The sequence below is a fragment of the Macrobrachium nipponense genome, chromosome 3 (genome assembly GCF_015104395.2).
Source record: "Macrobrachium nipponense isolate FS-2020 chromosome 3, ASM1510439v2, whole genome shotgun sequence".
Classification (NCBI taxonomy): domain Eukaryota; kingdom Metazoa; phylum Arthropoda; class Malacostraca; order Decapoda; family Palaemonidae; genus Macrobrachium; species Macrobrachium nipponense.
Genome location: NC_087202.1, coordinates 117,576,876 through 117,600,236, shown reverse-complemented (window position 1 = coordinate 117,600,236; position 23,361 = coordinate 117,576,876). Strand labels below are relative to the sequence as shown.

The 23,361-nt window shown below is 41.3% G+C and overlaps 1 protein-coding gene across 1 annotated transcript in view; it reads left to right on the top strand.

The window, feature by feature from the left end:
• Positions 1 to 23,361, top strand: part of LOC135222000 (trithorax group protein osa-like) — a gene marked incomplete in the record, with an annotated part of 406,131 nt that overhangs the window by 323,539 nt on the left and 59,231 nt on the right. The window contains 1 exon segment of the mRNA XM_064260109.1: positions 14,493 to 15,610. Within this exon segment, the coding sequence (XP_064116179.1) occupies positions 14,493 to 15,610 (1,118 nt within the window).

Here is a 23,361-nt window from a genome sequence, read left to right as displayed (position 1 = left end):
AGAGGTATCATCAAAACCTCCCCGCGCTCTCGCTCTGACTGCCTTTCGACTATCGAAAGACTCGTCAGAGCGAGAGGGTTTTCTCGCGAAGTTGCAAGCGCGATCGCGAGAGCACGCAGAACCTCCACTAGGCAAGTATATCAGTCAAAGTGGGAGGTTTTTAGAAGGTGGTGTAGAACTAAGAAGTTGTCCTCCTCCACTACCTCTGTAGTGGAAATTGCGGATTTCCTTCTATTCCTGAGAGAGCAATCTCATCTAGCTGTATCCACAATAAAGGGATACAGAAGTATGCTCTCGGCAGTCTTCAGGAATAGAGGATTAGACTGGCAGATAACAAAGATCTCCACGATCTCATAAGGTCCTTTGAGACTTCAAAGTCTAAGGAACCGGTCCCTCCTAACTGGAACCTAGACGTTGTTCTCAAGTTTCTTTCATCCGAAAGGTTCGAACCTCCTCATCTGGCATCGTTTAGAGGACATCACCAGAAAATGCACCTATTCCTATTATCTTTAGCTACGGCAAAGAGAATTAGTGAATTACATGCTCTGCAGGATAAAGTAGGTTTCAAGGGAGACTCAGCTATTTGCTCGTTTAAGACCCTGTTTTTAGCTAAGAACGAGAATCCCACGAATCCCTGGCCTAAGTCATTCGAAGTCAAAGGCATATCGAGTCCTCTAGGAAGAGAAAGCAGAGAGGTCTCCTATGCCCTGTTAAGAGCTCTGACGTTCTACCTTCAGAGAAAGCATCAGATGGGAGGCTCTAGACAAGGTCTTTGGTGCGCGTAAAAGACCCCACAAGACTGATGTCCAAGAATGCTCTGGCAGATTCTTTGTGAGGAACGTCATTACAGACGCGCATAAGGTCTGTCCTGACGAAGAGTTTCGACTGTTGAAAGTGAAAGCTCATGAAAGTGAGAGCAGTAGCAACGTCTCTCTCGTTTCATAAGAATATGTCGCTTAAAAACATCATAGATACGACATTTTGGAGATGCAACTCAGTATTTGCATCTCATTACTTGAAAGACGTTCGTGTGACATATGAGAAGTGTTTTTCTCTGGGTCCTTTCGTATCGGCGGATACGATTCTGGGTACGGGAGCCGACACCAATCCTTAAGTATATACTTTTCTTCTTTAGATATGGTCTAGAGTCTCTTCTAACAAAGAAGGACTTGGTTTAGCACGGGCGGCCGTCTATGTTGTTCAGTAAGAGAATCTTGTCATATCTAATTAGATGAGTATAAAAATTTTTTTAGAAAATATGTATGTGTGCGTAAGAGTGGTTTTGAGTTATGGTTTGTTGTGAAGAGTTCGGGGATAACTCGGAACAATCTTATTTCTAACAGTGGTTAGGTTAGGATCAGGTCGGGATTGGTTGGTTGTAGCTCCTTCATAAGGTGTATTGTCATATAAGTGGATCAGCACCCATTGACAAAGTCCTTCAGGCTCTGCCGAGTAAGCGAATAAGACCCCTTCGGCAGACCCACAAGAACTCTGGCCATAGATCATATATCTCGCTAAAGTTTCTGGAGGTGATGCAGACTACTGGGCAAACACCCACGAAGTCTACCACCTATCAGGTAGGAACCAAGGTTTTATTTATACCTACAACATATGTTGTTTACCTGTCTATTCCATAAAGTAGCTGTCTCTTACCCTCCACCAAAGGGTGCCAATCAGCTATGTATATATCTGACAGGTATGTTGATTGTTTGAAAATGATATTTTTATGTTACAATAAAGTTTCATACATACTTACCTGGCAGATATATACATAGCTAAGACTCCGTCGTCCCCGACAGAAATTCAAATTTCGCGCCACTCGCTACAGGTAGGTCAGGTGATCTACCGGCCTGCCCTGGGCGGCAGGACTAGGAACCATTCCCGTTTTCTATCATATTTTCTCTCTTCCACCTGTCTCCTGCGGGGAGGCTGGGTGGGCCTTTAATTGTATATATCTGCCAGGTAAGTATGTATGAAACTTTATTGTAACATAACAATATCATATTTGGGTCACATTATCACCGACGACCTAAATGATACGGCAGACATTGAACAGAGGCATCGTAAACTATGTGCAACTGGCAACATGATTCAAGGAGGTTTGCCTTCTGTCACTGAGACGTGAAACTGCTGCTCTTCCGCTCGTACTGCTGCAGTATCTATGGGTGTTCCCTCTGGACGAACTATACCCAAGAGACCATGAGACCATCACTGTTGTGCACAATGACATTCTGAGATGCCTTACAAACACTCCCTGCAACCACTCTGCCACACAGATGTTCATAGAAAACCACCCGGATAATTTAAAAATCATTGTTAGGCGAACAATGTCTAGTCTGGTTACCCAAGTGAGAAACAGCAGCAACTCACTCATACAAAGCACCCTAAGGAGTGAAGCAAGAAGAAGATCTAAATTGTGGGAAAGATGGGAAAATGAGGCCTTTGTCCCCTTAAAGGACTTAATCTCTGTATTGGCAAGATGTTATCTGCAGATTTTGTCATTATTACATTTATTGCTGATAATTTAATTTTTCATTATTACTGTGATTACTATCAAGTTAAAGTTTTTTTTTTACATTCACTTTTTGTATTTAGCCCTGTGGACCTGACTGCTGTAACCACCTAAGGTCTCTAGTTGAAATTTAAGTTATATAATATGTTCACAAACTGTTATTACTCTCAATGCATATTTTTATTTCTCACAAATATTATTACTGTTATTGAACCAAACAAAAACTTCTTTCAGTTTTGTCTTCTGAAGATTGAAAAAGAAACCCACAAATTCAATTTGTAACTTGTTTACTTCTAAGTATTTACATTTAGTTTTACTCCACACTCGAGTACTTTCAGGCCCTTCTGTGGCCCATTCTCAAGAGATGTTGGAGTTAGCCGGGTCAAGGCCCAGCAGTCTTCTGGAACTTCTTCTCGTTGTGCTGTCATTTATGCGATGGCTGTTCTGGTTTTCTTGAGAGTTGCCAATCCCCTCTTGTCGCTCTGATATCCTGAGCTGATGGTCAATGGGATTCACCTTGTGGTAAGGGTGTGGTCACCGTAAGTCTGTTGGGCAGGAAACCTAATCTCCAGGTCAGCAGGGTCAATCTTAGCTTCTTTTAATATCAAAGCTCGGCTTATGGGATCTTCTGAGGTAAAACCTTTGTTTCCTTCAATTACTTTGATCTCTCTGATAAGCGCACCTTCTACTACCCTCCTGTGACTAATTTTGTTGCTTTTGTATATAAGCCTACTGTTTTTTGAAATCCATCCTATGGTCATTTTCCAACAATGTCTAGCTATGAGCACTCCCCTGAGAGTTAAGCTGTACTGCCCTTTCTATGTTCTTGGACTCTAGTCCTTATTCCCCTACCTGATTCCCCCACATATCTGTCTCCACAATTATTGCAATTGATTATGTATACCCCCGCTACATCATCTGTATTACTGTCTTCTCCTTCCAATTTATACATACTCTTTGTTTTTTAAGGTATTATCAAAGGTATATACAAATTTATATTGACTTTCTTTCATTTTTGACGTGATTGTTTCATTTTTTAGGCATAAAAGGGAGGGCAACTATTTTCTTGTTTTCTTTATTCCATGTACTCTCTACATTCGCTCTGTAAAATATTTTTCTAGCTTTGGTGAGTGCCCTTTTTCTGAACCATTCCGGTATGCTAATGCATCGAAGCTTTTATCGATGTAATTTATTTCTTGCTCTATCTTGCAAGGGTCACACGTTCTCATTGCCCTAAGAAATAAACCTGTTAGAACCCCTATTTTTATATCATGACTATGAAAAGAGAAGAAATGAATATATGAGTTTGTATGTGTGGGCTTTCTATATGTGCTGAATTCATATCCTGTTTCTTTTCTTTCTATGAGTATGTCTAAAAAGGGCAGTTTATTATTGTTACTTTCTCTAAAGTGAACTGGATATTGTATCAAACTTATTGAGTTCATCTAGATAAGTTTCTATTTTATTTCCATCCCCTTGCAGAATAGCAAAAATATCATCCACGTATCTCCACCATCCTTGCAGTTTAAGTTAGGGACATTCACATTAGGAACTAGATTAGTTTCGAAATATTCCATATAGATGTTAGCGAGTATAGGTGATAATGAGGACCCCATAGCTACTCCATATTTCTGTTTGTAAACATGTCCCTCAAACGTGAAATAAGTATCACTGACACACAATGTTTGACTCAACTCAAGGAAGACGCCTATTCGATGTTTGGATTGAAAATACCCTCATTATGTTTAGTCGTAGGAATCTAATACTTTATCTAAGGGGACATTGGTGGAATAATGCTACTACATCAAAACTAACCATGTGTCCCTTTTATATTCCTTTTCCTTAACTTTGTCTATGACAAATCTACTGAATGTTTAATATGGATTCTGAAAATATACCTAAGTATATTCCTAGTTCTCCAGCTAACCACACAGCTAAGTTTTTGTTAGGAGATTTCCTACTAGAAACAATAGCGTAGAGGGCAGCCCCTCCTTGTGTATTTTGGGGCTGCCATATATATATGCAAGTTCAGGTAATTTACTTGAGAATAATTTAGTGCATAGCATGTCCTTCCCATTACCTAGTCTACTGATTATTTTCTTCACATTCTGATTAAAGGTATTCTGAAGCTTTTGGATTGTTGGAGGATTCTCTATTTTAGCATAAGTAGTTTCATCATCTAGTAGCCTGTACATTTTAACCCTATATTCTGAGCTATTCATGATGACAATACTACCCCCTTTGTCAGCTTTCATAATTCTAACTATCTTTGTAGCTTTTTAATCCCTTCAGAGCGACACTAAATCTCCTTGGCAAAGATATCTCCAAGTTTGCTTTCATTACCTCCCTATCATCACTCCTCTGAGAAAAGGAGCTAATCATTGTGATGTTCAAACATTCAGGTAGTTAATCTTGCTGTTGAATTCTATGTTAAATATTGTTTGTAGTCCCTGCACAAAAATTACATCGATAAAAGCTTCGATGCATTAGCATACCCACCGGAATGGTTCAGAAAAAGGGCACTCACCAAAGCTAGAAAAATATTTTACAGAGCGAATGTAGAGAGTACATGGAATAAAGAAAACAAGAAAATAGTTGCCCTCCCTTATGCCTAAAATGAAACAAATCACGTCAAAAATGAAAGAAAGTCAATATAAATTTGTATATACCTTTGATAATACCTTAAAAACAAAGTATGTAAAAATAAATTGGAAGGAGAAGACAGTAATACAGATGATGTAGCGGGGGTATCATAATCAATTGCAATAATTGTGGAGACAGATATGTGGGGGAATCAGGTAGGGGAATAAGGACTAGAGTCCAAGAACATAGAAGGGCAGTACAGCTTAACTCTCAGGGGAGTGCTATAGCTAGACATTGTTGGGAAAATGACCATAGGATGGATTTCAAAAACAGTAGCTTATATACAAAAGCAACAAAACAAAATTAGTCACAGGAGGGTAGTAGAAGGTGCGCTTATCAGAGAGATCAAAGTAATTGAAGGAAACAAAGGTTTTACCTCAGAAGATCCCATAAGCCGAGCTTTGATATTAAAAGAAGCTAAGATTGACCCTGCTGACCTGGAGATTAGGTTTCCTGCCCAACAGACTTACGGTGACCACACCCTTACCACAAGGGTGAATCCATTGACCATCAGCTCAGGATATCAGAGCGACAAGAGGGGATTGGCAACTCTCAAGAAAACCAGAACAGCCATCGCATAAATGACAGCACAACGAGAAGAAGTTCCAGAAGACTGCTGGGCCGTTGACCCAGGCTAACATCCCCAACATCTCTTGAGAATGGGCCACAGAAGGGCCTGGAAAGTACTCGAGTGTGGAGTAAAACTAAATGTAAATACTTAGAAGTAAACAAGTTACAAATTGAATTTGTGGGTTTCTTTTTCAATTACTGTTATTACCAATATTATGATTACTAGCTTTTATGCTACCTCAGCTATTTTGTGGATAAGTGCCAATTATTCTTTTTTTTTCTTCTTTTTTTCCTTTTTTTTAATCATGTCTCATGTATCTAGATTGTGTATGTTACTGTCTGTATTTTGTATATTCCAGTATATGGCCCCTGAGCTGAAATTAAAGCATATATTATTATTATTATTATTATTATTATTATTATTATTATTATTATTATTATTATTATTATTATTATTCTTTTATACCTCAGATTAGATCACCTTATCAAAGACGTCTTTAAAGAATTAGAAGTAATGAGCGTTCTAGCTTGGACAATAGGAGCTCTAGTGAAGAAGATAAAGGACTGCCCAAACCTTCAAGAAAATTTTGCTTAAGACTGGCTCGGTGTACTTGATGCACAGATAAGGCCATTAGATACGGTGCACAAGAACTGGCCTTGATTTTTATGACAGGTCTACTTAAAAAGAGGGAATTATGGTGTTCTTTCACCACAAAAAGGAGTAACTCCCTCTCAGAGTTCGTAACTGCTTTTCGCTTCACTAGACAAGACTAGCCTTTTCCCACATTCCATTCTTGAGAGAATCACCGAAGAGTTACAGACGAACTCAATGCAAGACCTGACACAATCTTCTAAGCATCCTAGGAACACAGGAGGTACTCTTGCAACCACTTCCAGCATGAGGACAAAATCTCCTTTGACTCAACTGCCCTTTCGTGGGAACGGAGGACGCTTCCAATCCTGACCTTACAGGAATCTGAAGCCGGGGAGGACTAGTAAGAGACCTGCAGTAGACCTGACCCTAGAAAGTGAGGAATTGATCCTCCGTGAACATGTAGGAATAAGACTTCTACAGTTTTTGGAGCAGTGGGAAGCCAGAGGTGTAGAACTTTTGGTATTAAACATTCTCGGGGAGGGATATGCCATCCCATTCAGGGAGAAACCTCCCTTAACCTCCTCGCCCATCAACTTGAGAGTCTAATAGAGCAGATACTTCCAGAGACAGGGCTGAAAACTTCTTTGAGTCTATCGGGTAGACTCTCAAGTTGATGGGCGAGGAGGTTAAGGGAGGTTTCTCCCTGAATGGGATGGCATATCCCTCCCCGAGAATGTTTAATACCAAAAGTTCTACACCTCTGGCTTCCCACTGCTCCCAAAACTGTAGAAGTCTTGTTCCTACATGTTCACGGAGGATCAATTCCTCACTTTTTAGGGTCAGGTCTAACTGCAGGTCTCTTACTAGTTCTCCCCGCCTTCAGATTCCTGTAAGGTCGGATTGGAAGCGCCTTCCGTTCCCGTGAAAGGGCAGTTCGAGTCAAAGGAGATATTGTCCTCGTGCTGGAAGTAGTTGCAAGAGTACCTCCTGTGTTCTTAGGATGTTTAGAAGATTGTGTCAGAAGGTCTTGCGTTTGAGTTCATCTGTAACTCTTCGGTGATTCTCTCAAGAATGGTATGTGGGAAAAGGCTAGTCTTGTCTAGTGATGTGAAAAGCAGTTACGATCTCTGAGAGGGAGTTACTCCTTTTGTGGTGAAAGAACACCATAATTCCCTCTTTTTAAGTAGACCTGTCATAAAAATCAAGGCCATTTCTTGTGCACCGTCTCTAATGGCCTTATCTGTGCATCCAAGTACACCGAGCCAGTCTTAAGCAAAATTTTCTTGAAGGTTTGGGCAGTCCTTTATCTTCTTCACTAGAGCTCCTATTGTCCAAGCTAGAATGCTCATTACTTCTAATTCTTTAAAGACGTCTTTGATAAGGTGATCTAACTCTGAGGTATAAAAGAATACCTTTGCTGAGGCAAAAGCAGATCTCCTTGCTGAATCAATATGGCTAGAGAAACCCAACTTGAGAGAAGGCAGATACTCCCAAGGAAGGCATTTCTCCTGTGACATATGACGCTTGTCTGCGTCACTAGACAGAATGGAGGCGAAAACTGCTTATGTAGGCCTTATTTGCATAATCTCTTCTTTTTATATAGAGAATACAACCAAAAAGAAAAATGCAAGCAAGTGCACAGCACCATAGTTACTGCATGTGTACATATACACACATACATGTACACACAGACATACTGACTTTATATTGAACAAGTAGCTATCATTTTGCACTACATTTTGATACGGCCCCATTAAAACTCCAGTGTGTGTGTGTGTGTGTGAGTATGCAGGACTTTTTAAAAATGTAACCCAGTGTTGATTATGATTTTTTTTTTCTACAACTCTTGAAACGCATCATAAGCCACCAGAGCTTAGCTATTATAAATCCTTGGTGTTCATATGCAGAACAAACCTTCAGTCTTAACAATAGGATAACTTTCCAAGTGCCAGCTGGTAACCAGTTAACAGGATCAAAGATTGTAAAGCAAGGAATCTGTGAGATCTGGGAACTCCTACATGTACAAGGTGATAGCCGGTCAGAGACCGCGCACCATACCTTTTGATGCTTCAGTCTTTCCTAAACTGCCTTGGGGAGTAGACGCTTGTGCTTTTCTCTCCCACCAAGCCGGTTTTTTGTTCCCATTTTCTGGCTTTCAGTGTGTTGTGTGTGATTGTTTTAGTTTATTACGGCTTCCTCCGAGTCTTCATGGCCTCATCAACACGTGCCCGGGCATTCAGGGTTTTCCATGCTTAAAGTTTTTCGCGTCGTTGGCTACAGATCTGCATACGACATGCAGTAGGTACGTATAGAGCAAATTTTTGTACAGTTACGAATCTCTGCCCAGAATGTTGTTCCTGGCCTAAGTCGCAGTGGAGGGTGTTTTATAGGAAGAGAGAACATCGCAGAATTTCGACTCTTCCTTCTTGGGAGGGGTTTTCTTCACTTCGTCTGGACAATTCGGCTGCTCCCTCTCCCTTGATCGCTCTTCTTGTAGTTACTTCCCGTGTCACCTTCCTTTTCTAAGATTGATTTGTCGATGGAAGTATCTGGAATGCCACAAGGTGATGTTATGTTTAATTATCTTCCTGAGAGGGAGGAGGCTGCACCATCTAATTCCTTTGTTTCAGATTCGGAGTCATCCAAGGTGGCGGCAGTCTGGGCGTCGCTTGGGCTATGGGTTTCACCTTCCTTGGATGAACTGTTGTCACATTTCTTGATGGTTTGTACCCCCCTCTGGCCCCCATTGCTCTCCTGCCTTCCCCTGGACTCCTCTACATTGGCTCTCATGTGCTGCTATCTTGTGAAGCCTCACCTACAGTCTCTGAGTCGTGCTTTAGCGCTCTGCCAGTGAGCCCATCGACTAGCACTGGTCATAGATGTCGTGACGTCACTTCCAGTGCCTTCTCAGCCTATGACGTCGGATGCAGCAGCCGCTCATCCTCTCGTCTTTGTGACATCATCGCTTCCCGCTACGATGTCATTGTCTCTTGCTGAGCCATCCGAGGTGTTTCAAGTGGTCTTCAAGAAGCTGGACTCTGTTTTGGAAGAGAGGTTTTCTGCCTTTGCTTCGAATCAGACTGATCGTAAACTAAGGTCTCTCCACCTCCTCCTTCTAAGAGATCTCATAGGGAAGGAGATTTATCACCTTCTCCTGCGCCTTCTCCATCGCTGCCTCGTCATCGTTGCCTCGTCATTGTTGCCTCGTCATTGTATCAGACGTGAGCATCAAGGACTTTGTGGTTTTGTCTTCTACAAGTGGAGGGATTGCATCACCTTCTGCCTCTCACGACTGTCTCCCCCATGCATGTCCATGTTCATGCAAGTGAGAGGGGTGCTTTGCCAGCTGTCCCGCAAGGTCTTGCTTCTCCATCACAGGTTCATGTTCATGGGTTTGACACTGAAGTTTTTGGAAGGAAGGCATCCCCCGTCTTCATTACATGCTTGCTGGTAATGTATCGTTGTCTTCTCTTCATGGCCATGTCTCGCCTCATGGACGTGTTTTTGACAGTTTGAGTGTCAAGTCCTCCTTCCGTACGCGGATGTGTCTCATCCTTGCTCATACGTGCTGATGGTTTTGAAGGTACTCCCTCTTCAATTGTTCCGGTTCCAGTTCATCAGCATAAAGATGATTAGGCACCAATTAAAAGGTCGAAAGTTGCAAAGACGGAAGTGGCCCAAGCTATGTTCAAGGATTCTTCACTCGGTAAAACTGGTTGACGGTCGGGAACGTGAGGCTTCCCTGGTCCCTGGACGTGTTCCTTGTTCTTCTGGAAGAGGTCCTAACCTTAAGAGTCAATCTCCTATGAGTGGCTCTCTTCAGCGATATTCCTTGTCATGGGACCATGCACAGTTGGTGTCTCACGGACGTGTACTTGACTCATCACACGGCCACCTATGTGATTCCTTCCGTGAACGTGTACATGTTCGCCTGACGTATGTATACATGATTGTTTCAGCGATAGTGTATGTGGTTCTTCAAACAAGCCTGTATGTGGTCCGAGCTGGGACCGGGCACAAGTGGCATTGCATAATGATGCTCAGGAACCTTCAGTCGCAGGTTCTTCGAGTTTTAGAGACTTCTCTCCTACCCATAATGTCCAGAATGTTAGGCTTCTTCATGTCGTCCGTCACTTGCTTGAGCAGGAGAAGGGAGACACTCATGAGTTTTTGTCTTCCTTCGCAGAGGTTGTTGATCTCATTTGTGAGTTCAACAATCTTGAGTATAGGATGCACTCTCAGTCTTCTATCACCCCTATATGCATAGAGGTCTTGCTGGGTGCCAGTCAGGATCCTAGGACTTCTTTTGAACTTCCCATCGGGCCACGCTCAGTCTGTCTTGCAACGTATGAATGCTTTGGTGTCGGACCGAGATGGCTCTCTGCGTTCCAAGGGATCATCCAAGTTTCTTCCTCCTCCGTTGTGACATAGAAAGTACTACTCAACTAATGTAGTTCGTTTGAAGCCTCATCACCTTAACCCGAACGTGATCTGACTTAAACCTGGTCTAACCCTAGAGCAAGTTAGGTCAGAAGGTCCTTCCTTGTCGTCACAAGAGGCCTTATCTATGGAGACTATGGCAGCTTCCATCTTCCAGACAGTCTCATGGCTTGACTTGTGGTCCACCGCACTAGCCGAAATTGCTTCAGATAGGTCTGTCAGAGGTTTAGTGAGCTCGTCCTCACTCACTATTCACTAGACTGTATTGGTGCTCAGCAATGGGTATCCTTGATTCGCAGTTTCTGTTCCCGAGGACTTAATTAGAGAATATGATTGACCGACGACGGGCAGATACTAAGGACAGGTTAGTTCGTCAGGCAGTTTCCAAGTCAGAGGCACGTTCACGTCGCCTGCCTCCTCCTCCTCCTCCTCCTCAGCGACAGGTAAGAAGATCTTCGCCTGTTAAATCTCCTAAGGGCTCTGCTTCGGTGAAAGTCTCTCATTCGCCATTTCAGGCTTAAGTCTAGCAAGCCGCAGCATCCCTTTCAATCCTGCCCTACAAGCCTGGGAGGAACTATAGAGGAAGGGGCAGAGGTAGACATCAAGAGAGTGGGTGCCTCTCTCTCTCCTTTGCCATGAGTAGGGGGATGCCTGGCAGGCCAGTGGGCCCAGTGGCAAAGTAATGGAGTGGAGAAATGGGTGGTCTCTGCATCAGGTCATGGAGGGCAGGTTCTTTCAGGTTTGGGGGAGGCCTATGCTGGACCTCTTCTTGACTCGCTTCAACAGTAATGTACTATTTGGTGATTCCAGATCCTCTTGCTGTAGCGGAGAACGCCTTCCAACACCCTTGGGACAACCTCGAGGCGTACACTTTCCCTCCGTTTTGCCTGATCCGTCAAGTTCTGAATAGAGTAATGAATTCTCAAAATCTCAGGATGACTTTGGTGGATCCTCTGTGGCCACAAGTAGAATGGTTCCCAGACCTTCTGTTCCTTCTGTCAGAGGTTCCAAGAGAGATTCCCCCGTGGCAGCAGCTTCTTTGCCAGCTTCATGTCGAAAGGTTTCACCAGTCGGTAGAATCCCTGTCTCATCATGGGTGGAGACTTATTAAGTATCTCCTCCTAGCGAGAGGTTTTTCTCAGGGGGCAGCGGGACGTAAGTCCAGTTACCTCAGGAAGTCCTCTTCAGCAGTTTACCGGGGAAAATGGGCATTCTACTGTGGTGTTGTCGACGGGGTTTCTCTCTATTCAAAACCTCTGCTCAGTGTATAGCAGATTTTTTTATTTTTCTCAGGGATAAGAAAAGCCTTTTTGTGTGAGAGGCTACAGAGCAGCATTAGGTTTGGTGTTACATCTGAAAGGCGTGGACATCTCTTCATCCTGGGAGATCTTGTTGTTCAGGAGTTTCAAGCAGACCTATTCTCCAAGTGAACTCAAGCCTCCAGCGTGGGAGGTTTCGCTTGTCCTGAGAAGTATCACTCAAGCTCCATTCAAGCCTTTGCGTCGATCATCAGACGGATTTGACGCTGAAGACAGTTTTCCTGTTGGTCTTGGCTTATTCAAAAAGGTTTGGGGAGCTTCATGGCCTAATTTATGATGTGAAACATACCAGGGGTTTGGGATCTGTGACCTTCAAGTTTGTCCCAGAATTTTTGGCCAAGACCCAGAATCCCTCGGTGCATGATGATAGATTTTCCTCTTTTTCCATTCCATCTTTGAATGACTTTGTAGACAATGACCCGCAAGAGCTCTTGCTATGTCCTGTCAGAGCCCTACATTGCTATCTTAACAGGACTCACCACCTAAGACCTAGGTGTAGTAGGCTTTTTGTTAGCACTGGTCGGTCCAGAAAAGAGGTTTCCAAGAACACCATTTCCTTCTGGATCCGTGAGGGGGTCAAGAAGGCTTACTCGTCTCTTGATGGTTCTGTCATTGAGTCTGTGCAGGCTAGAGCTCATGATGCCAGAGGTTAAAGTCCTCTCCGGCATTTAAGGAAAATTTTGCTGTTCATAGGATTTTGAACAATGGTACCTGGTTGCATCAATCCACATTCACTTTTTTATTTTTATCTAAGAGATGTTGCCCACAGGTCTTTGGACTCGTTTTCCGTGGGTCCTATGGTGGGTGCCCAGCAGGTTATGTAATTCACCTAGTGCCCTTCATGGAGCAACTTTGTATCTTACCTATGATGATTGTGTGGAAGAGAGGATGAGTGAGTTGGGTGGTCTCTTTCTTTCTCTTTGTTCCCTTCTTCTTCCTACAGGCGGATTGAGGAATACACGTCATATGCTGGAGTGGTCTGAGACAGGTGAGTAAGGTAGTCATACTGATAGTTGTTATGCTTTATGTTGTTGGAATAATCAAACCCTCTATTCAGTAGTAAATTCTCCTCTATCTCTAGCAAGGCGGAGTGAGGAGTGGTAACAAACCCTCTGGCTATATAATTTGTTATATGAACAGTTATAATTTTCTTTGGTTCCCTAGATGCAATGAATCTGCTCATGTATCATTGTGTTTCAACCCAGACGGCAGAGTTGTTAGATACCCGTTTATCTAGCTTCTCACGGGCATGGAGCCACCTTATTTAGAACTCGTTCTTCTTGGAAGGGTGGTTACCTCCCACCAAGTATAAGTCTATCCTGTTGTTAAGACCGAAGATTTGATCCGCGTATGAACAAATGACAAATTTTGTATAATTTTGTATTCTTCATAGCTAACAAACCTGAGCTCTTGAAGTTTTACTGCCCACCTCTAGCCACCCCACTCTCTCTTTTATTATATGTCTTGGGTTGGGGAAAAGACAGGCGTCACGAGGTCTGGTGCATGGTCTCTGACCAGCTATCACTTCATATGTGCAGGAGTTGCCAGATCTCACAGATTCCTTGCTTTACAATCTTTGATTGTGTTAACCAGTTACCAGCTGGCACTTGGAAAGCTATCCTGTTATTAAGACCTCAGGTTTGTTAGTATAAAAATACAAATTCATTAAAATTTTGTCATTTTGAAACCTTTGGTAAATATTTAATGTACTTCATTCATTACAGTCCATTTATCATTATGTACAATATGTTGAGTTCATACTTTGAATATGAGTAGCATAGAAACAAAGTGATACATGTAGAGTCCTCTTTTGGCATGCAAGCCAACCCATATAAGATTTAGAAAGAGATGAAAAGTTTATATTTCATATTTGACTCAATTGATGCAAATGAGAGCCCAACTTCGTCGCTCTCCTCCTCTCTTCCTCTCTCCTCCTCTCTACCCCTCTCTCTCTCCACTCCTCTCCTCTCTCCTCACTCTCCCTTCTCGCTCTCTCTCTCTCTCTCTCTCTCTCTCTCTCTCTCTCTCTCTCTCTCTCTCTCAGTAGTTGCAGCAGTTTATTAAAATATTAAATAAGATTAATGTGCTAATTAATAATAAACCCTCTGCGGTCGGTACCTTGAGAGTTGAGAGTGCCAATTCAATGATTAGGTTGAAATATTTATTAATATTGTGATAATAATATTCTGAAATTTGAAAATTTTATTCAACTATAGTCTTTTGTGGACCTAGTGCTGAAAGTATGCTAATAGTTTAAGATGCTTTTGCTTGAAGAGATATTCATTCGAGTCAATATGGTTTGTGTACACTTCCATAACATGGTTATTATTCTTATAATTTGAACTGGTAAGTTTGAAACTACAGTGCGCTACTTTATAGTTTTAATGACTTTGGGACTTGAACATGTTTTCAGACATCCCAGATTGCTCACAGCTCATCACAACAGACATCTGTATCTCAGACTGCTTCGCAACAGACCCAGGCAGTTGGGCAACACCTCCAACAATCTTTCAACAGTTTTGATCCATCAGGGCAACAGTCCACAACTGGTAGTAGAGAAGGTGAAGCTCGGGCCTCTGGGGCCTCAGCTAAAGAAGATGCAAAATCTCATGGTACTGAAAGCCCAAGAAGCTCTTACTCCTTTTACTATGGTCAAAATCAAAGCCAGAAGCTAGATGCATCTCCTGAAAGGTCAGAACTTGCTACTCAACAACTTGCCCAGAATGATCAGAGGTATCAGAATGCTCATGGTACAACTCATTCAGAGATGGTACCTCAATCTTCTCCAAATCAACAACATAATGGATCACCACAAACTCACACCCAACAGAGTCAGCCTATTGTTGGTCAGGTACAATATCAGGTAGGGCAGTATCAGAGTGGGCAATATCAGGGGTTGTATTCACAAGATCCTGCACAGCCTAAGAATCAAGAAGAGAGTAAACCAGAACTTTTTCAGCCTGGTCATCAGGAAGAACATTCTAAACTGGGAAATATAAGTGAATCTCCTTACCAGCAAGGTTTGTCTCCAAATCTTGTACCTTCATCACAGGCTTCCAGTCTTCAGGGGCCTCCCCCTCAACAGCAGCTTCTCACACAAGGGCCACCACCAGACACTCAGTACCAACTAGAAAATCAATACCAGCAGGGTCCTCCGCCAGTACATCCTCAGCAGAATCAGCAATATTCATCAGCTCAGTATACCCCAGGTGGACAGTACCCTTGGGCACAGTACCCACAACCATCTGGTGGTACTGGACAGTACCCACCTGGTCCAGTGACTCCAAATAGTGTTCCAACAACAGGAACATATCCAAGTGGCCAAGTACCTTTCAATGGATCAGGAGCATCAAGCACTTCTGGACCTTTTGCTGTAGCAGGATCAAGTGACTGCACTTTTCCTGGTGTAAACAATGGCCCAGGACAGTTTCCAGTAGGACCAAATGGATCAGGCACCCATAGTATGTTTCCTGTCATGTCTGGGCAAGGTGAAAAGCAACAGAACTTTCAAGATACAAAAGCGGAACCAGGGTAAGTTCTATTTTCATTCCATTTGACACATAATTCTGATACTTTAGATTTATTACTTAGTAATCTTTGAAATTGTACTTGACCCCTCTGAAAGTACACCATTGTAATGCCACATGCATTACTATTTAGAAGAAACTTTAAACAAATGCTAAGACTTCATAACTTTAAATAACGTCATGTCATTATAATTAAGTAAAAGTTATTAAAATGATTTTCTAATTTTAAACTAAGGGTATTAGATTTTGCTAGTTGATAGGAGACTGAAAGTGGTGAGTATTCTGTATGAATAATAGAAATTTCATATGTAGGCACTTTATTAAAATATTGGTGTCATGCAAAGATACTTTTATATGGTAAGAGAAGCTGAAATATGAAGTTTGATACTAGACCTTACTGTGCTCAAGTCTTGCTATTGCTCTGCTATTTTGTACAATTTATGAAGTAAGCTATAAAAGTAAGCATGACTTAAGTGATAATGACCAGAGTAAAGGGAGATTAAATAAACCAGATGTTAAGGACTTGCTAAGTGAAATGTATTTCAACTGATAAACTTTTCACCCAACAGATGGAAGTAAAGATGGCTTCTCTTTATACTATACTGTACTAATAATGTTTTTGTTAGACTTGATAGAGTGGCTTCCTGTGGCTTGTGGTCTTGATGGTGAACTTGTAAGTGAAATCTAAGTGCAACATTGAAAGTTAATTTTCCAGCATCAGTAAATTCATAATGAATATTCAGAAAGGTTGTCAATGACCACCATTACTAAGTTTTTTGTTTTATTTATTATGAAGGTACAAAGAATTATTTGCTTATCCTGTGACCTTTTATGTCTACTTGGGTGAATCAGTTTTACACTTTTTTCATTATTTATAAGAAAGTTATTTCATTAGGTTGGTTCAGCTTTACTCTGAGGTGTAAACATAGGTGGTAGTAGTAGTTGAACTTCTAAAAACCTGGAAAACCAGAAGACTCTTAACTTAGATGTTACTTGAAAGGATGCAGTTGTCATCACTTTCCTCGTTAGGTAACTTGTTAAGAGATAAGTGTAATGGAAGAATGAAGTAGGTAAAAAAAAAAAAAGAACAAAAATTAGGATAAGCATGTTTGGTATGTTGTGGACTGTGTCATTGCAACATTCAGACCTGTGCTACAGTACTCTGTTTTTCTGAGTTTAGCATCTTTGATCAGTTTAGACCACTGTCACTTAAATTGTTTCTTAGTGTCAAAAGAGTTTGTTGCATGATTTACATTTACAAAAGGTGAAATGCAGGTGTCACAGTGTAACACAAGGATCTGGTTAAATTACCTAATACTAGTATTGATTTTATGGCAGATAATAAGAAAAAAATGTGTGAAACATGGTACTGTTCGGAAAAATAGAGTAATTGAGCAAAGCCAGCATGCTTGCAGTTTAAATTTAGTCCATCAAACAATTGAGATTGCTTGGGTATGGCCAAGTAGAAAAAGCAACAAAGTCAGATCTATTTATCCAGTTCAGTCTTTCACATAATGGTGGTGCACTAACTGCTGAATTTTTAGGAATTATCAAATTTTACATTATTAACAGTTTTCAACTATTTCATGTCGAAATAAACATATCCTGAAGCGATAATGCTAAAATAGATTTTAGATTGGTTTATTGACAATTTTGTTTATCGTTTGTATGACACTGTGAACCACAAATTGTGAAAAAGACTTGTAAAAGATGTCTATGAATAATTCAGGACAGGATCAAGTGAGTTATTCATTGTTTTAGACTATTTTCTGTGTAAATAAACATATCTAAAAACGTTATTGCTAAAAAAGAATGTTTAGATTGGTTCATAGACAATTTTGTTCATTACTTTTATAGCACAGTGAACAACAAATTGTAAAAAATGTAAAAGAATGTTAAGATTGGTTCATGGAAAACATTCTTCATTGCTTTTACGGCGCTGAACAACAAATTGTAAAAAATAATATGAAAAACCATTGAAAAAAAATTTATTAAAAAGCAATTGATCCCTATGAAAATGTCCCATTCTCTCTAGCGGTAGCTTCACAGGAAAACCACTTACTATTATGAAATAGGGGTAACTTGCTTCAAGAATCAAGATATTGTTTTAGTTATTTAGTCCAAAAATAATGTTCTTTTGCTCTTGACTGAAAACTTACTTTTTTTTCAAAACTAGATGCTCCAAGAAGAATGAAACAAGACTTGTCTTTATTCATTATTATTTTTAGAGTAAGTGATAAAAATTAGAGGGAAATAACCATTGATCATTAGGTAGAAACGTCTTTTACTTTATAATGGGGCCTTGTGGCATATGTGCTCCCCATAAATGCAAATTTTAAGTAAATAAATCAAGAGAGTACAGTTCTATTCTTACATGATGAAATAGTTTTATTGTAAAAATCAACTTTGTCATAGTTTTATAGTTTCATAAAATAAGCATTAATTTTTTTCATTTGCTATTTTCTCAAAACCTACTTTTTTCAAAAATAAATTCTTGTTTTGCCAAGAAAACTGAATCAAATTCAATTAAACTTTTACTGTGTATTGTAAATATATATATCTTGATTTTCTCATGGGGAAAATTGCTTTTCTGTTTGACTTTTAACTTTACAGATTTATAATGCTTTTCTGTTCAACTTTTAACCTTACATATTTATTTTGCTTTTCTGTTCAACTTTTAACTTTACATATTTATTTTACTTTTCTGTTCAACTTTCAACTTTACATCTTAATTTTGAAAAGTGATGGCATGATTTTTTTCAAATGCTAATCAAATGATCTCAAGACAATATTTCTAAATTCCCCCACGAGCCAATTTTCGTTATTACCATATATACTTGCATACTTGCGTATCATGCAACTTGTGAAGACCTAATTTTGAAGCTAATTTTAAGGAGTCGCATCATGCACAAGATATAAAATTAGCATATATAATATTCACATACAGTAGTGCCTTAGGTTACGAAATTAATCCATTCTGAAGAAGCGCCCTTCGTAACCTGATTTTTTTGTATCTAGAACTAAGTTTTACATGTAAATTGCTTAATTCATTCCAATCCCTACAAAAACACCTCGGGAAATTTTATTATAAAGCTAAATTGACCAATAAACAATGAAATACAACAATTTGGACCATTCAATACCTAACCTAACCGTGACTACCTGTAAATAAAGTGTACTATTAGTGTACAGGGTACAAGAAATACTGTATGTACGCATGTAGTAAAATGTGGAACCTTACCTTTTGAGTGAGGCGATGTCCAAAAGTGGCGACAGAGGAGGACGACAAATGGCAGAAAACATTAACACTAAATTTTACGAAACACGTTAACATATGGCAGAAAACATTAACACTTTGTGATTATCTCCATGTTCGTCTCCATAGAAAGCATCCTCTTCTTTCCGTGAACTTCAGCAACATTCTTGGGACCCATGGCTAATAAGTAATTAAGTTCACACACAACACGATAAAGTAACTTACAGTAAAACGAAAGCAAAATCACCAACACGAATTTACGTTAACAAAAGAAATCTATGTGAACGAACGAATTCCAGGTCTTTACGATAACACTGCCGCAACGAAATGGTGAAGGAATACCTATACATAGAGGCATGATGGGACAGATGCTGACCAATAGTAGAGCAGGATCTTACAGTGGTGACTAGCATCAGGAACCAATGGGAGAGCGGGAGGATGGTGGCGAGTCTACTGAGTTGGCGGCATGCGAGTTTTAAAATTGTTCTCGGCAGCCCGGGCAAATCTTGGACTTTACAGTACATACACCCTTCTCAACCTGAATTATTTTCGTACACAGAAGCAAAAAAAATCATCTTTGTCTTTGTCTTCGTAACCTGGATTTTTTGTACGTAGGGACTCATATGTAGGGGCATGACTGTATTAGCATCGTATTTTAAAATACGTACATAACAAATATGCATAATTTTCATGGATGTTTTAAAAATTTGCTTTACTTCACAGATATGTTTCGGCATTTGGTATTTTTTGGATTTCGGAACTGTGGGACCAGGATCATAATCAAACATCACTATCACAGCAAAAACATGTTTCCACACCCTTTTTTTTCTTGTTTGTTCATAATACTTATTTATCCATTATAGTTTACTATATGTATTAATATTAAATAAATTTGAGATAATTAAGATCATCAGTAAAAAAATAGTGGGACAATCAAGACCTTACTCACTAACACATTCTATTTTCAACAAAAACATTCTGTAAAATGAACAATTTTACAAAATCAAAATATAATTGTAATTCAACTTAACGATAAGTAAGGCTATAATAGGGATTTTGACGTAGGAAAAAACTATTTCTGGGCAAGGGCCCGTGTCGCCCAGTTTTTTGCAGCATAGTAGTTCATACACGAACAAACTTTTTATCTTAACCCTTAAACGCCTATTGGACGTATTTTACATCGACGAAAATTGTCTGTCGGGTGCGTAATTGACATAAAATACTTTGACGCTAGAAAGATTTTTTAAATATTCGCGGTAAAATAGTTATAGGCCTACTTGGTGAAAAATTTTGAATCATGCGCCTTGAGGGATGCTGGGAGTTTATGGATCAAGCTGTTGTTTTGTTTATAAGCATTACCCTGCCACGCATGCGCAAATTGCTTTCTTCTCGCACCAGCAAGCGTCAGTGACGCGTCGTGCGAGAGCGATCTTTTGCCGCATTCATGTTTTGCCTAACTTTTGCCAGTGTTCAAGTATTTGTGGTGGTACAAGATGTACGTAGAGATGTCTCAACGCCAAATGGAGTGCGAAAGGCGCATTTTGCCTCTCGGTAGGGATCATGTGAGACGTATTTTGGACTTGGATGCTGGAGAGGGACTAAGCAACCAAGATGACCCAGCTTCTCAACGCCATTTTGTGCGGCCTTGTGTGGCCGAAAGTGTCCAAGGACCACATCGTGTGCCTTTTACAACCCTTAGGAAGCATTGGGATCTCCTTAGGGGCATTCGTAGACATTTGGGAGGCCTCCAACAAAAGGACATTGACGAATACTTGTTGGAGCTCGATCGAGAGCAGGTCGCAAGTCCTCATTTTGATGGCATTTGGTCGTCTAGTGACAAGGACATCACTCCCGATGTAAGTGATGATGAATATTTGCCCCCAATGTCCGTACGGGAGTCACAGGCTGAAAGTGAATTAGAGTTTAGTGATTTAGTGCATATGAGGGGGAGTCTGAGGAGGAGGAGTTGTCGAGTTTTGTTTTTGAGGATGAAACAAAGGGCAAGGGAGATGGGTGTGTGGGCGAGGGGGGGATTGTTCGAGTGCGAAACCATGCCCGAGCATGTGCGCCTGTAGAAGGTTGCAACGTGGCACCAGCCTAGGTGAAGGCTGTTCATCCGAAAGTGACGAGGTGTGGTCGGAGGACCCCACCCCACCTAGCATGCACCCATTCACGGCAGCACTGGGACTCACCGTAGCTGTTCTTCCCACTGCTATGGGGTTCATACAGTTGTTCCTGACGCAGGAATTGCTGGAATACCTGATAGCAGAGACGACGGACTACGCTCGGTACTGCCGTGACGAGCTGCAGACGACACTGTCGTATCGCTGGCAGGGCTGCAACCTCACGGACATGGTACATTTTTTGGGGCTCCACATTTTTTTTGGGATGATGCCTGCTGCCGACGTCAGGCAATATTGGATGGGAATTTTTTTTTAAGTACGCTCAATGTGCCTGGCAATATGGCCCATGGTAGTTTCCTGGCGTTGGACAGGTATTTCAATGCCTTCACCCGAACTGTCCAACGGGGTTATTCATTGGAATAACCCCGACCGCCTGATCTTAGTCCGCCCAGTGTTTGACTACATTCGTGAATGGTGCCAGTTTCTTGTGGTTCCTGGCAAGAACCTTTCTTTGGATGATGAGATGATGCCTTACAAAGGATGTCTTATCATAAAAGTGTATGACCCCAAGAAGCCAAAGAAATACGTATGGTGTAAAATTATTTATTATTGCGGAGTCCAACACTGGATACGTTGTGGACTTCTCTGTGTATTCCGGGGTCTTCTCCACGCTGCGTGACACTGTCTTCGGTCTTGTGAATCGTTTCCGTAACCAGGGATACCACCTGTTTATGGATAATTCTTATAACTCGGTATCCCTGGCCCAGGAACTGTATGAAGCAGGTTTGCACGTCAGTGGTACCCTTCGGTTGGTGCGTGGGGCCCCAAATGTCCTCGAGGTTTGCTAGCCAGCCACAACATTTGGCAAGAGGAGAGACAGAGTGGCGGCGCTGAAGGGAGATGTCTTCGTCATCTGTTGGAAGGGGGTCCGACTCGTGCCCATGATTACGAGGAGTCATGAGCTCATCCAAGAAGAGGTTGTTCAGCGGAAGAAGACACGTCGGCAGGGCCGAGTTATGTATGAGGAGTTTCTTGTTGAGCGGCCTACCGTCATTGGGCACTACAATAGGCACATGGGAGGAGTTGATCTCTCTGATCAACTCATCCAGTATTATCCCTTCGCCAGGAGAACCAGGAGGTGGACACAGAAGCTCCTCAAATACATACTTCAGTTGGCTCTCCAGAATGCCTACATCCTCTACTGTGGATACAATTCAGATCTTCAAAGGTTGTCCCACTTCCAGTTTCTGGAGGTGGCCGGGAATGCCCTCATAAACTTTAATCCCGTTGAATGGCCTTCCACCACCGCCCCCCTGCCCCGAGCTCCAGATCTGCTCCTAGAGAAAAGGGCAGATGTTAGGAGGGCCAACATCTGTTGTCCTGCTCCTGCTGCTGCTGCTGCCACCCTTGATGATCCTGCCTGCGCTCAGATTCCGACTTCCCGTTGGATAGTGGACCCTGTATGTCGGCTGCAGCCAGGTGATCACGCACTGGACCCCCTACAAGGGTGCAGGCAGAAACAGTGCTGGGTGTGTCATATGAATGGCAGAAGGAGAGACACCCGGTTCTTCTGTCACACTTTGCAGGATGAGGAAGTGTGACCACAAGTACCACACTGCGGTCATATATTGGAGTGCGCCTGTCCAAGGGACAACGGAGGGCGCAGAGGGCCGCCAAAGGGCATCGGCCCATCAGCAGTAACAGAGCGCGTCTCCCTCCCCCACCTGTACCTCGTCATGTCGAGAGGAAAAAATGCAAGACTCTTCAATGGAGGAGGGAGAAAACAAAAATAGAACAAAGAGTCAGGATTACGAGTGAGTATTCTGCATTGATTTTATATCTAGTTTAATATTTATTACAAGTTTTTATATATCTGTATTGGTGTTTCATATATTATTTCTTCCAAAAGAAAAGTTTTTCACCTGCATTCCTTTTAGTTATGTATTTGTACCAGAATAAAAAAAATGTAATATACATATACAGTGGGCCCCCCGGATTTCTCTCGGGAACGTTTCACTGCATTATTCGCGGAAAATTCGCGCATTTGCTGTATTTTTCTATGAGAAATATCCACAAATTCCTGGTTTTTTTGATGAATTTCATCATAAAATGCACTTTTTGTGATAAAACTATTAAAAAACCAAGTATGAAAATTTTTAGTGGTTTTTCTTGAGTTTTAACTAACAAAATAGGCTGTTTTTAGAGTTTTTATAGGGGTTCCAAACATTCGCAGGTTCTAACTATTCACGGGGTTGTCTGGTACGCATCCCCCGCGAATACGAGGGGACCACTGTATATATATATATGTATATATAAATATATATAAATAAAGGTTTTTTGCCACAAAGGAAAAAATGAAAAAGCGAGATAGCCAAG